At 42.9% G+C, this 13,557-nt stretch overlaps 1 protein-coding gene across 1 annotated transcript in view; it reads right to left on the bottom strand.

Moving 5' to 3' along the window:
• The window catches only part of LOC306932800 (cadherin-4-like), a gene marked incomplete at its 5' end in the record, with an annotated part of 241,182 nt that overhangs the window by 38,250 nt on the left and 189,375 nt on the right, over window positions 1–13,557 (bottom strand). Inside the window, one exon of the mRNA XM_079514730.1 lies at window positions 2,017–2,161. Within this exon, the coding sequence (XP_079370856.1) occupies window positions 2,017–2,161 (145 nt within the window). The remainder of the gene's footprint in view (window positions 1–2,016; window positions 2,162–13,557) is intronic.

Genomic DNA, 13,557 nt, shown 5'->3' with positions numbered 1-13,557 from the left:
AGATCGATATCGTCGTGATCTTCATATATGGAGCCAGCCAGCCATATATGGAGCGTATCACGAGGCGTGATGTCACGAGGCGTGATGGACTGACAACCATATATGGAGACGTGAGTGACGGAGCAGGTTTTGCAGGTTTTCATGGTAATCTGCGAACTACGGTCACAACTAATAATGATCATATTTGTCAGAAGTGTCCCCGGACTCTGGAACGACCTGTCTAAGGATATTGGAGTAAGTGGAATCGTTTAAATCACTTCTCAAAACCCATTTCTTCTGTATTATCTGTTATTATTTTCCTACTTCAGTTTGTCTTTAACTGTAAAGCCCTTTAACTCTCTTTTGAAAGGTGTTGTCTCGCCATATAGTGATATAGCCACGTTGTGTCAAGCGAGAATATGAAAGGTGCTTTGTACAGTAAATAATTTGTAATATATTATTTTTTATTATTGTTATTAATATGTCAAAACTTGCACACAGGAGTGCTCAGTGAAACCCTCCACCCGTTCATGAGTACACACAACACAATTGTATTATCTTGTGCTGTTTCTTTTTAACTCAGTGACAAATCTCTGTCTGTTATCCATAAATAACTGTGTCTCAGTCTCTCTCCACCCACTGGGTTGGAGGCCAGTCTAATTGCCAGAGATATAAATAGTAAAATCATGCCAGTGACAGCCTCTGTCCAAGGATAATTGTAACCACGGCGCCCATTTCAAACTTCATTACATTTCAAAGCAACATTTGTCAATGACTTGGCCAGAGGGAGTCATCTAATGGACTCTCTGGGACGAGAGGAGCTGCACATTTGGTTTGATTCCAAGTTGAAACACTATCAATCTTCTATCCATCTCCTTTTCTGGAGATAGAGGGATCATGGAGGGGTTTAGGAATCGCAGCACGTCACACATCGCCTGGGTAATTTCATTAAGCTGCACTCTTCAGGGTTTAATGAGGACCCTTTGTACGGGCGTCCTTCACTGTGCCTGATGGGATTATTTCCCCTTAATGACTATTTACAGTTTTTCTACAATCACTTTGATATTAATTTCAGAGCCTTGAGTTCAATTTTCGAAACCTCACATACAAACGGCTACAAACGGCTAATCAAAAGTTCCATGTTTCAAAGCTCTAAAGAACTGCCAGGCCACGCAGACGGTTTATTGCATGTCACTCATTTCCATATCTATCGTTAAAGGCAAAAAGGCCAGTAATAAATAACTTAAAGAAAGACAAATAATGTATCCCATGTGGATCTGAGATTCAAATTGAGAACCAGAGATCTAGAATGTTCCAAAACTATTTCATGTTATTTTTTTTTAAACCAATGTTATTCTAAAATGAAAGGTGTACTCAAAGATATTGACTCATAATGCGAGGTTTGAATAAGGACAGGCATGTGATAAGTGCTGTGAGAAGAAATATGGGGTGTGATTGTGAAAAAACGTTATTTAGCTAATTCAAGTCTGTAAATTTGCTTTCCATTGAAATCATTGGAGCTGTACATTCTAAAACTCTTGTTTATGGTTATTGTTCAGTTGAATGTCATGTGTACAGTATAATGCATGCTGAGGCTTGCTGCTGTGTAGAAGGAAATGGGGGAATGATTATGTAGCCATGAATAACTTCACACTGAAGAGTGATTATATTGGTCTATGTGGTTAGACATAAAATAAGCCAGTGGTGCTGCAGTGTAGTACATTTAATCCTCAATCTCCTCTCCATCCCCACATCCCTCTCTGCTTTATGAACACTAATAACCAGATAAATGAACATCCACCACATGACAAGATTCTCCAACTGTTGACTAAATCAAGAGGAATGGGAAAAATGTTCTGTTACTTCAGTTGCTTCAATGGTGTGGTCTTACTTTTTAATAACATTCCCCCTGAACCCCTCTAATACACCATTATAAAATATCAGTTGACCTGAACCAGCCTTTCCTGAACTTAATTCCTTCCTTTAATGTTTTGTTGATTCATTACTTGTCCATTAATCCACATGTGACTACTGTACCTGGCTTGGAGCCTTCGTCCACAGATCCATTGTAGACCTGGTTCTTGAACTCGGGTCTGTTGTCGTTCATGTCAATGACATAGATGTAGAGGTCTATGGGGTTCTCCACCTGGTTCCCATTCATGTCCACAGCATGGGCTCGTAGCTGGACACACACACACACACACACACACACACACACACACACACACACACACACACACACACACACACACACACACACACACACACACACACACACACACACACACACACACACACACACACACAAAGGGAGTCAGAAATGAGATGAGAGCTATTAGGGGAGCACAAACTAATGAACTGGACACCCTTTTTTTGTGCTTAGGGATTTTATTTTGCCTTTGTGTACTTTGCACTGGCCTTATTGGAGACATCAGATTTTTTGCGAGGGTTTTTAACAGAAGTAATAAACCTTTTTGTGATATTCAATGAACAAAATAGTAATGTGAGGGAGTAGGGAGCTCTTAGTCTCATGAGAGGACCACAACCGGGGCACCGCCTCGACCATGACAGCTAGACAACTGAAATAGTCTCCAGCCAACAACGAGGCATGTTTCCTTGTGGCAGGAAATAGAATAAGGACTATTTTTCGCCCTCAGCACGTTCCTCTTCCCCCAGATAGTTGAAGTTACACTCCAATCTGCGCCTCTCTGCCTGCTATCCTATGCTATTCTCTTCTGCACTGCCTCACCCTCCATGGCACTGAAATAGCATAGGTCTCTCTAAGGTTAATTTGACGTAGCGTTTCTCCCTGTCTGATCCTGTCCTTCACCCAATATCCCTGTGCACAGTGTGCACTGCCCATCACATCATGATATACCACAACGGTGTAAGAGCCAGGCCCTTATCTATAGGCACGCACACACGCACGCACACACACACACACACACACACACACACACACACACACACACACACACACACACACACACACACACACACACACACACACACACACACACACACACACACACACACATATATGCGGACCTCGCTCTCAAATTCAATAATGTCAAGAGTCAGAGATTACCACCCCGTATAAAGAAGGCACAATGTAATTGTGGGTCCACATTAAAGTTATTATCTTGAAAGGCAGGGGGAGAAAACAGAGCGTGCCAGCCAGAGCTTTTGGCTCAGAAGCAGCATCGATGGAGATAACGGCAGACTGCAGGAACATTGCGAGGCTCCAAGATTTCTTCTCAGAAGAATGTGTTGCTGCACAACGGCCTTTGAATTGACTTTACAAACACTTCGTCTTTAAGAAATGAGGGAGAACTGGACCATAACTTTGTTCTGCCCTTGACTGAAGTATGAGGTAAACAAAACAAAGTGAAGTCAAACTTTCACTGGATTGAGGTTCTATTATAGGATAAGTTTAAAGGACCATGTTTTCAATAAATAACCCATACTGCTGACCATTTGTCAAAATATACTTTATTTTTTCGTTGTATTGTTTTTTTGGATTTCATGCATGTCAGTGTAATATGAAAAAGAAAGGCTTGCCGAAAACATAGCCTTTCCATTGAAATCATTGGAGCTGTACATTCTAAAACTCTTGTTTATGGTTATTGTTCAGTTGAATGTCATGTGTACAGTATAATGCATGCTGAGGCTTGCTGCTGTGTAGAAGGAGATGGGGGGAATGATGTATATGTAGCCATGAATAACTTCACACTGAAGAGTGATTATATTGGTCATACATATGTGGTTAGACATAAAATAAGCCAGTGGTGCTGCTGCAGTGTAGTACATTTAATCCTCAATCTCCTCTCCATCCCCACATCCCTCTCTGCTTTATGAACACTAATAACCAGATAAATGAACATCCACCACAGGACAAGATCCTCCAACTGTTGACTAAATCAAGAGGGATGGGAAAAACGTTCTGTTACTTCAGTTGCTTCAATGGTGTTGTAGGGATTATTAGGCAAGATTATGATGTCAATTAGCCAGAAATCAAATGCAACCCCGACTCGCCAGCGAATCGAATACACATTTAATTCCTATCTACTTGCATCTCATTAACGTCCAATTGAAGACGTGAGTCACTTAGCCTGTCAATATACACATAGTTTCCACTCGGAATGAAGCAATTTGAAACTATGTACATACTGTGTATCTTATCATAAAAACGTCTATCTGAAGACGTGAGTTACGAATACCTGGTATGAATAAATACTGTGTTACAGTTTCCCCAATATAAAACAAATCAAATACACACAGACGGAATCAAAGAATAGTCCGGAGATTTGTTTAGATTTGTACCAGCAAAATGAGATATTTATTATATCGAAATACTGTTACAACATACTTGTCATATACTCAAATAAAAACATAGCAAGAACGGGAGCGTCAGGGTTAATCCAATTCGGACATTAGCCGTAAAGACTTAACCCTGCGCATTGAAAATATACTATTTGGTAGACTGTGGTATAGTTGCTTCTGACTAGTCTGCACATGAGTTGTGCAAAATAGTCAAGGGCAAACGTTATAAAGTCCAGTCTTACTCAAATAACAATTTCAACTATAGGTCCGTTCAGTTTACAAGCACAATGCAAAGATAGTTTCAGGAAGAAGAAAGAGGAAAGAGGAAAGAGGAAAGAGGTTCTGGTTGGCGTCACTTTCAGATCTAAATGACAAAACTAAGTCAAAAAGGGTAGCTAACCCTATCATTATAGTTATCATGTCGTTCTGGGAGCCTGAATGCTATCAAACACATCCTTGACCAACCTTTGTGATGATGGAACCTCAGCGGCGCTCGGAAACTGGATACCAGGGTTAAGTTGACAAAATTAGTTTCCAGCCTGCACGCGAGTGTAACTTTACTCGTCCTTCTTTGGTTAAAGTATAAAGTATAGAAAAGTCGATCAAATCGTTTCATATGGAAACCCACAAGTGGTTAGCAAAACGGGACTCGCTCTAAGTCCTGATGTACGTGGTTTCCGTGGCGGTGCAGTTCTAAGAGCTCACCGGCTGAGGCAGCCGGCGTCTCGGGGAGAAGAAGCACCAAACTGAGCAACGTGTTTTGGGTGACACACGTTATATTGAAAAAGGGGTCTCAAACTAAATTAGGCGTTTTCCTTTGTCTAACTGGTTTTAACCAGTTTTAGTTGGAGTCAACAGAATTGTTTATCCATGCAGCTTTTACGGCCCACAGGCCCACCTATCACTCTCTCCTTATCGCTGAGCCATCACTAAGGAATCTTCTCTTTCAGATGTGTGCGCACACACACACACACACACACACACACACACACACACACACACACACACACACACGTGCGCACCAACGCACACACATTTCCTCTCATTTGACGGACATGTTCACTCTGGTCTCACGCAGTGGTTAGAACATAGGTAGAACAAAGAGGAGAAACAGTAATAATAACATTTGAGGACAGGTGTCCTACACATTCATTTATAGCGTTGCGTGGGTGTTTGCAGCCCAGAATGTTTAAGGCAGTGTGTATGCGTGTTGTAATCCAATTCCACGCAGATCTGTTTGCGTGTTGATTTGTGAGTCTGTTTCTTGGTTGAGCGGTTTCTTGCGTGCCAGCCCATCTCCTGCTTTAAGCACTTAAAAAGGCCAAAAGGGGTCGCTGGGAGGTTGAGGTGTCCTGGTTGCTTAGTCAGTGTAAACATCAAACTGGTGTGTGTGTGGTGAACCAGTGATTTAGTGCCAAGAGGGATGTCACCCTCCCCCTGTTGGTTTTGGTCCTCTAAATTATACTCACTCAAGAGGAACCGGTTTGGGGGGGGGTGTTGCATTGGTACATATTGGCATAATGTTAATTTCAATTTCTTGGTACCAAGACTACAAAATCCCCTCTTAGGACAACTAACGGGACACGAAGTTCGTGGACCTTTCTTTGGCCTATTTCCCATCATTAACTAGATGCCAATTTGAGGCCAGTGGGATGTCTGTCTTGCCCATAGGGCCCCTTTTTCGACAGTGGGGTCGCGTTCCCCTGTAGTGGTGTCAATGTTCGTAGCACTCCCTTGGATGCCCAGGGTAGCACCTGTGACACAGGGGAAAAGGAAGAAAGGCAGTGTCTGTACGGTCGTTTCAGGTAGGTGTAGAGTTCTGCTGGGTGCAGAGTAGATTCCATGAGAGAGAGTGACACAGGTGACAGTGTCTGTAATGTCATCAGGCCTCCCCGGGCACGACCATACGCTCCCAGGGGAAACAACACAATGTCAATTCATTCAAAACACTGTCATTCAGGTGGATGCCAGGTTCCGCTAGTCACGGAGTAGCATCCATGAGAGAGAGAAACAGGAGACAGTGTCTGAAGGTCATTCAGGCTTCCCCGAGCACGACATACGCTCCCAGGGGAAACAAAACAATGTCAGTTCATTCAAAACACTGTCATTCAGGTGGATGCCAGGTTCCGCTAGTCACGGAGCAGCATCCATGAGGGAGAGGAACAGGAGACAGTGTCTGAAGGTCATTCAGGCTTCCCCGAGCACGACATACGCTCCCAGGGGAAACAAAACAATGTCAGTTCATTCAAAACACTGTCATTCAGCTGGGTGTAATGCCCTCCAGGCATGGCGTAGCATCCATGTGGGGAAGAAAGAGCGGACAGGAGACAGTGTCTGTAATGTCATCCAGGCGGATGCAAGGTTCCGCTAGGTGCGGGGTAACATCCATGTGAGGGAGAGAGAGGCAGGAGGCAGTGTCTGTAATGTCATTCAGGTGGGTGTAAGGCTTCCCCGAGCACGACCATACGCTCCCAGGGGAAACACAACAATGTCAAAACATGTCATTGCTGGCAGGTCAAAGTGTTATTGACCACATCATGCACCCAAAACGACATGGTTTCTCCTAAGTCATTTTACACTGTGCTCTCTACTCCTATTGATAAAGTTGTACTGGTCTAACCAGGGTGATAGAGAAGAGAAAAGTGGAACAAGGGCCAGAGTAGAAGAGAGGAAATAATACTTTCGTTTGTTAAAATAAAATTCAAACGATAACAGACTATAAGGAGCAAATGGCTCAACGTCTAGTGGAAATAATTATTTTGTCTGGTAAAAACAAACAAACGAAAAACTAAGGAGCAATGGCTCACACTCTAATGGTAGAAAACAAAACAGTAACTACATTTTGTGACCACAGGTGGTTTAGCAGGCTAGTGCACCTACAGGTTTGAATTCATTCCGCTAGCGAGGTTGATGTTTGATCATGTCTCACACCGAGTCAGGAAACGGAACAAAAGGTCAACCCTCTATCTTAGGAAGCATTATTCTGCACAGGCACTTTGAGGTCGTTTTTATAATAATAAAACAAGAAAATGTAAACAAAAATTACTAATGGTGTGTGTGTTACACATACCAAGTGATCATCCCGTTTCGGTAGGGGAGGAGGTTTCTTACTGTTTCACGGGAAACAGGGTCCTATGTTGCTTAAACTATTTAGGCGAGAAACTCAATAGGCTAGGCACAACACAGCTAAGAGTTCTACAATGTAGAGCAGCCAACAAGGCCGGTGAGTTCTCTCGCCTTGGTTTTGGTCTCAGAGTCTGTCAGTTCGGTGATTGTCTGGGGCGTGTGTAATTTGATTTGGTTTCGGTGTACCCATTTTGTCACTGGCTTGCCTTGGCCTTTCCATTTGGGGAGGGACCTATTGTTCATCCCCTCTTGGTGAGCAAAAGTGGAACACCGAACCAAACCCCTTACTTGGAGCTGGTCCTGCGAGGGCCTTTTGCCATAGTGGGCTTTCTTGACCTCCATGCTCTTTGCCAAGTTCTTCTGAGAAGATCTGGCAAATGGTCCAATCCAATCTATCTGCAGATCTGCCCATGGGAACATAATTCCCCTCTCTTGTAAGGGTGTTCTCGGGGTTGGACTTGACGGTTGGAACTGACAGCACGTCAAACAACCTTTCACATAATGAACCACGTCTTGGTACATTTTGGGCCAATAGGCCATCTGGCACAACTCATCGCAGGTTGCCTCGACACCTCGGTGTACAGCAGTTGGGGAGTTGTGGCCGAAGCTTAATAGTACCCCCCTGTGGTGCTGGGGTATAACTAGACGCGGAGAAGTATATGAATCAACAGCATACACCAACAGACCATTGCTCAGTGACATGTAGTCGCTTGACAATAGTAGTTGTGTTAAATATTCTGTTGAGTCCCTGTCTGTGTCAGGGATAGGTGTTGGTGTGTCCCCAGCAAGGAGCGCCATCATGTGGGCTAGGGCTGGGTCAGCCGCCTGTAATGACACTAGATCAAAGTCTCTTTTCACAGGGGCCGTCGTCCCATCAGGGGACCGTTGGTCCCGCTGCAGTAACGCAGGGATTTTGCCAATGACCGGAATGGTCAGGCTGGAATCATAGAAGTCAGTGCTTATCAACAAACCCAAGTCTGTTCCTTCGCACAAAGTGACGTCGGTATCCAGCCTGTCTGTAGACCTTCCTTCCACATCCAAAATGGGTGTGCCTTGGAAAGTCAGACTTTGCCGTAACTGGGCCTCTCTCCCCCCTAAAGGAGGAGTCCCCGGTGGGGAATTAGTGCCCTGTAAGCAAGTTATTTCCAGCTGTGCCTCCACGAGGTCACTGTTGGTCTGTTGAAACTGGGTAAACTGCGCCTTGAGGTCGGCGATCTCTTGTTTAGCCCTATTCAACTTACTATCTGTGGTGGCTAGCTTGGTGACAATATCAGTCAAGCGAGCCTGTGTCTCTCTTAACTCAAGTTCATCAGTCAAGTCTTTTATCTGCTGCCGAGACCTGGCAATTGCCTCCACGTTAGCTTTGACTGCTAAGCAATCAAGCTCATGTAACCGGACTAAGTTTGCCAATACATGCCCAGTTAATTTCTCGCGTTCTGCCTCAGTGTAAAGTCTTGATTCAGCATGAGCACTAGCTAAAGTTTGGAGATTTGAAAGGACTGTGTCTGCATCTATTTGACCGACGTTAGGAATGTCAGAGTCTGTCAGACTAAGCATCTTTCTTATAGCTACGCAACAATCCATGTTCCCTGTTCGTGTAGCTGGCTCACAGCACAGTATGCTTCTAAGCCGCAACAATTCTGTCAACAGACAGCGGTAGGAAACAATGCAACAACCACGCTCCCTCGCTGCCTCTCAGGTAAAAACAGCACTGTGGTCCTCAATTTGGTTTGAGGACAATTGTGCACAAGTGAAAAGGCTATATCGTTTGTGTTATTATTCCTGCCCCTAACCCCCCTTTTTATTAACACCCTTAGTTCCTTTTGCAAGGAAGGAAGGGAGTGAATAAAAATTAAAAAGGGAATAAACACAAAAAAAAATTGAATTAAAAATTTCAAACTGTAAATGTCCAAAATTAAAATAATTAATTAAACCCAATCAGTCAATTGCCTGATCAACCAAACCTCAAAGGTTTAATCAACCACACATCCAACCAAACGGAAATAACCAATTAAACCAGCAAGCTAATTGCCTGGTCGATCAAAACCTCAAAGGTTGTTAGATCCACCACTCATTTAGCCAGAAGGTTATTTCGAGCCTTAAATTTTAAATGCCACCAAGGAATGACTGAATCTCTTGAAATTCACACTCCTAATGACAAAATGGTATTAATTAAGTAAACTCAACAATTTAATTGCCTGGTCAATTAAAACATCAACCACACACTTAAACAGAGTTTACTTTAAAAATCCCAGCGTCCAACGAGAGATCGGAATGAATCATTAAAATAATTAAGTCAATCCCCATCTCAAAATTGGAACTGTAATCTTCAAAACAAACCCATTTGAGCATAACGGGCCAATGAATTGACTGAAATCCTGAAAGATTTTAAAACGATCAGTCTGAAAGATTTTAAAACGATCAGTCAACCAAAGTCCACCTTAAAAATTTAAAGTCAAATGATAATGCCTGAAATAAGCTAGGGCAGGGGTGTGATTAAAACGAATAACAAAAGACCTGTATCCCTTAAACAAAACAAGCTTGATTTTGCACAGAACAAAGGCTATGCAAATTTAAAGAATGCTCCAATTTTGTCCAAGGCACAGGCCGTAAATAGCAGAAACGTTTCACTTATGTACCACAAAATCAATTATCCACAACCGAATTTGCCTGAAATGAGCGTAAAAGAGGGTTTACGTGAGTTACCACAACACGCTATATGTTTACAAACACAAGCAAACAACGCAAAATGTCCCCACAGCAGTGAGGTAATTAATGAGCTACCAGTATATGCGAACTTAATGAGTGTACTTTGACACGCAAAATAAGTCCCCACCAAGTGCAAAGATTAAGAGGTGTTAATCTTCGTCAAGCAGCAAAACACACGACCATGCATGTGCCCTATTACAGCTCACACAGTGAAGCTAATGTTATGACACGTGTGACACCAGCGACGGCCACTAGATGGGGCGGCACGCCTTACTTGTATCACAACAACGTGTCAGTAGGCTGGACACCAAGTGTCACGGCCTGAGACCCCCACCTCTCAGGGCGGAGTTCAGATGGGGGAAATCAAGATGGCGATTTTGCAATCTGGCTGGAAGCAGCGTCCCACAAGCACAGCGGAAACGCCCCACGTCACCAATTTCCAAAATGGCGACCTCGCAAAGTCGCAAAACACAATGGCCAGAGTCCCCCGAACACCAGATGGTTTCACACTGTGTTTTTGACCAACGTCACACCAAGTAAAAGTGTAACGCTGCTTGAACCGTACGGGCCCCGTAAAAGCAATCAAGCCTCTTCAACGACCAGACAGTCCACTAGATTTATTTCACTCCTGATTTAATGACCGGACACCTCAAAAACAACGCACTATGGGGACACTTAAGTCTAAATTCATACTAAACCTTTCAAAATGGTTTTTCTGTAATCCCGTGAGCCGCTATGGGTTCTAGACAATTCCCAGGCTCCAAATTAGCAATAGGCATTACACAATGACACTATACGAATTAAATCGATCTGCTAAATGGCAAAATAGATTCGTTGCAGAACCATTCACGAGCAGCTTACGCTCGGAGCAATTGGCAACAGGGCGCTAGGAAATAAAATCTGTTAAAAACGATAGCCCTTGGTTTATTAATTTCGCTCCTTATATTAAACACCACAAGCCTCTGCAGAAAGCTGCGGATAAATTGGGAGGGTATTCGAACGTAATGTTGTAGGTTCCAGCCACGGTCACAGCGTGAGACGCGGATCAAACCATTTACTCTAAAAAAGAAACAACCTCGATTCCAATTACATGTACATTAATTTCTCTCACATCGAAGGGTCTTATATAACACAGTAAACCAGTTCCGTTAACGGGACACCATTATGTAATATGCACAGGGGTACCATTATGTCAATATGCACACGGGTACCATTATGTAGGGATTATTAGGCAAGATTATGATGTCAATTAGCCAGAAATCAAATGCAACCCCGACTCGCCAGCGAATCGAATACACATTTAATTCCTATCTACTTGCATCTCATTAACGTCCAATTGAAGACGTGAGTCACTTAGCCTGTCAATATACACATAGTTTCCACTCGGAATGAAGCAATTTGAAACTATGTACATACTGTGTATCTTATCATAAAAACGTCTATCTGAAGACGTGAGTTACGAATACCTGGTATGAATAAATACTGTGTTACAGTTTCCCCAATATAAAACAAATCAAATACACACAGACGGAATCAAAGAATAGTCCGGAGATTTGTTTAGATTTGTACCAGCAAAATGAGATATTTATTATATCGAAATACTGTTACAACATACTTGTCATATACTCAAATAAAAACATAGCAAGAACGGGAGCGTCAGGGTTAATCCAATTCGGACATTAGCCGTAAAGACTTAACCCTGCGCATTGAAAATATACTATTTGGTAGACTGTGGTATAGTTGCTTCTGACTAGTCTGCACATGAGTTGTGCAAAATAGTCAAGGGCAAACGTTATAAAGTCCAGTCTTACTCAAATAACAATTTCAACTATAGGTCCGTTCAGTTTACAAGCACAATGCAAAGATAGTTTCAGGAAGAAGAAAGAGGAAAGAGGAAAGAGGAAAGAGGTTCTGGTTGGCGTCACTTTCAGATCTAAATGACAAAACTAAGTCAAAAAGGGTAGCTAACCCTATCATTATAGTTATCATGTCGTTCTGGGAGCCTGAATGCTATCAAACACATCCTTGACCAACCTTTGTGATGATGGAACCTCAGCGGCGCTCGGAAACTGGATACCAGGGTTAAGTTGACAAAATTAGTTTCCAGCCTGCACGCGAGTGTAACTTTACTCGTCCTTCTTTGGTTAAAGTATAAAGTATAGAAAAGTCGATCAAATCGTTTCATATGGAAACCCACAAGTGGTTAGCAAAACGGGACTCGCTCTAAGTCCTGATGTACGTGGTTTCCGTGGCGGTGCAGTTCTAAGAGCTCACCGGCTGAGGCAGCCGGCGTCTCGGGGAGAAGAAGCACCAAACTGAGCAACGTGTTTTGGGTGACACACGTTATATTGAAAAAGGGGTCTCAAACTAAATTAGGCGTTTTCCTTTGTCTAACTGGTTTTAACCAGTTTTAGTTGGAGTCAACAGAATTGTTTATCCATGCAGCTTTTACGGCCCACAGGCCCACCTATCACTCTCTCCTTATCGCTGAGCCATCACTAAGGAATCTTCTCTTTCAGATGTGTGCGCACACACACACACACACACACACACACACACACACACACACACACACACACACACGTGCGCACCAACGCACACACATTTCCTCTCATTTGACGGACATGTTCACTCTGGTCTCACGCAGTGGTTAGAACATAGGTAGAACAAAGAGGAGAAACAGTAATAATAACATTTGAGGACAGGTGTCCTACACATTCATTTATAGCGTTGCGTGGGTGTTTGCAGCCCAGAATGTTTAAGGCAGTGTGTATGCGTGTTGTAATCCAATTCCACGCAGATCTGTTTGCGTGTTGATTTGTGAGTCTGTTTCTTGGTTGAGCGGTTTCTTGCGTGCCAGCCCATCTCCTGCTTTAAGCACTTAAAAAGGCCAAAAGGGGTCGCTGGGAGGTTGAGGTGTCCTGGTTGCTTAGTCAGTGTAAACATCAAACTGGTGTGTGTGTGGTGAACCAGTGATTTAGTGCCAAGAGGGATGTCACCCTCCCCCTGTTGGTTTTGGTCCTCTAAATTATACTCACTCAAGAGGAACCGGTTTGGGGGGGGGTGTTGCATTGGTACATATTGGCATAATGTTAATTTCAATTTCTTGGTACCAAGACTACAGTGTGGTCTTACTTTTTAATAACATTTGAATTGACTTTACAAACACTTCGACTTTAAGAAATGAGGGAGAACTGGACCATAACTTTGTTCTGCCCTTGACTGAAGTATGAGGTAAACAAAACCAAGTGAAGTCAAACTTTCACTGGATTGAGGTTTTATTATAGGATAAGTTTAAAGGACCATGTTTTCAATAAATAACCCATACTGCTGACCATTTGTCAAAACATACTTTCTTTTTTAGTTGTATTGTTTTTTTGGATTTCATGCATGTCAGTGTAATATGAAAAAGAAAGGCTT

This window comes from Electrona antarctica, assembly GCF_951216825.1.
Source record: "Electrona antarctica genome assembly, chromosome: 2".
NCBI classification, from domain to species: Eukaryota; Metazoa; Chordata; class Actinopteri; order Myctophiformes; family Myctophidae; genus Electrona; species Electrona antarctica.
This window is presented reverse-complemented; position numbering and strand designations above follow the sequence as displayed.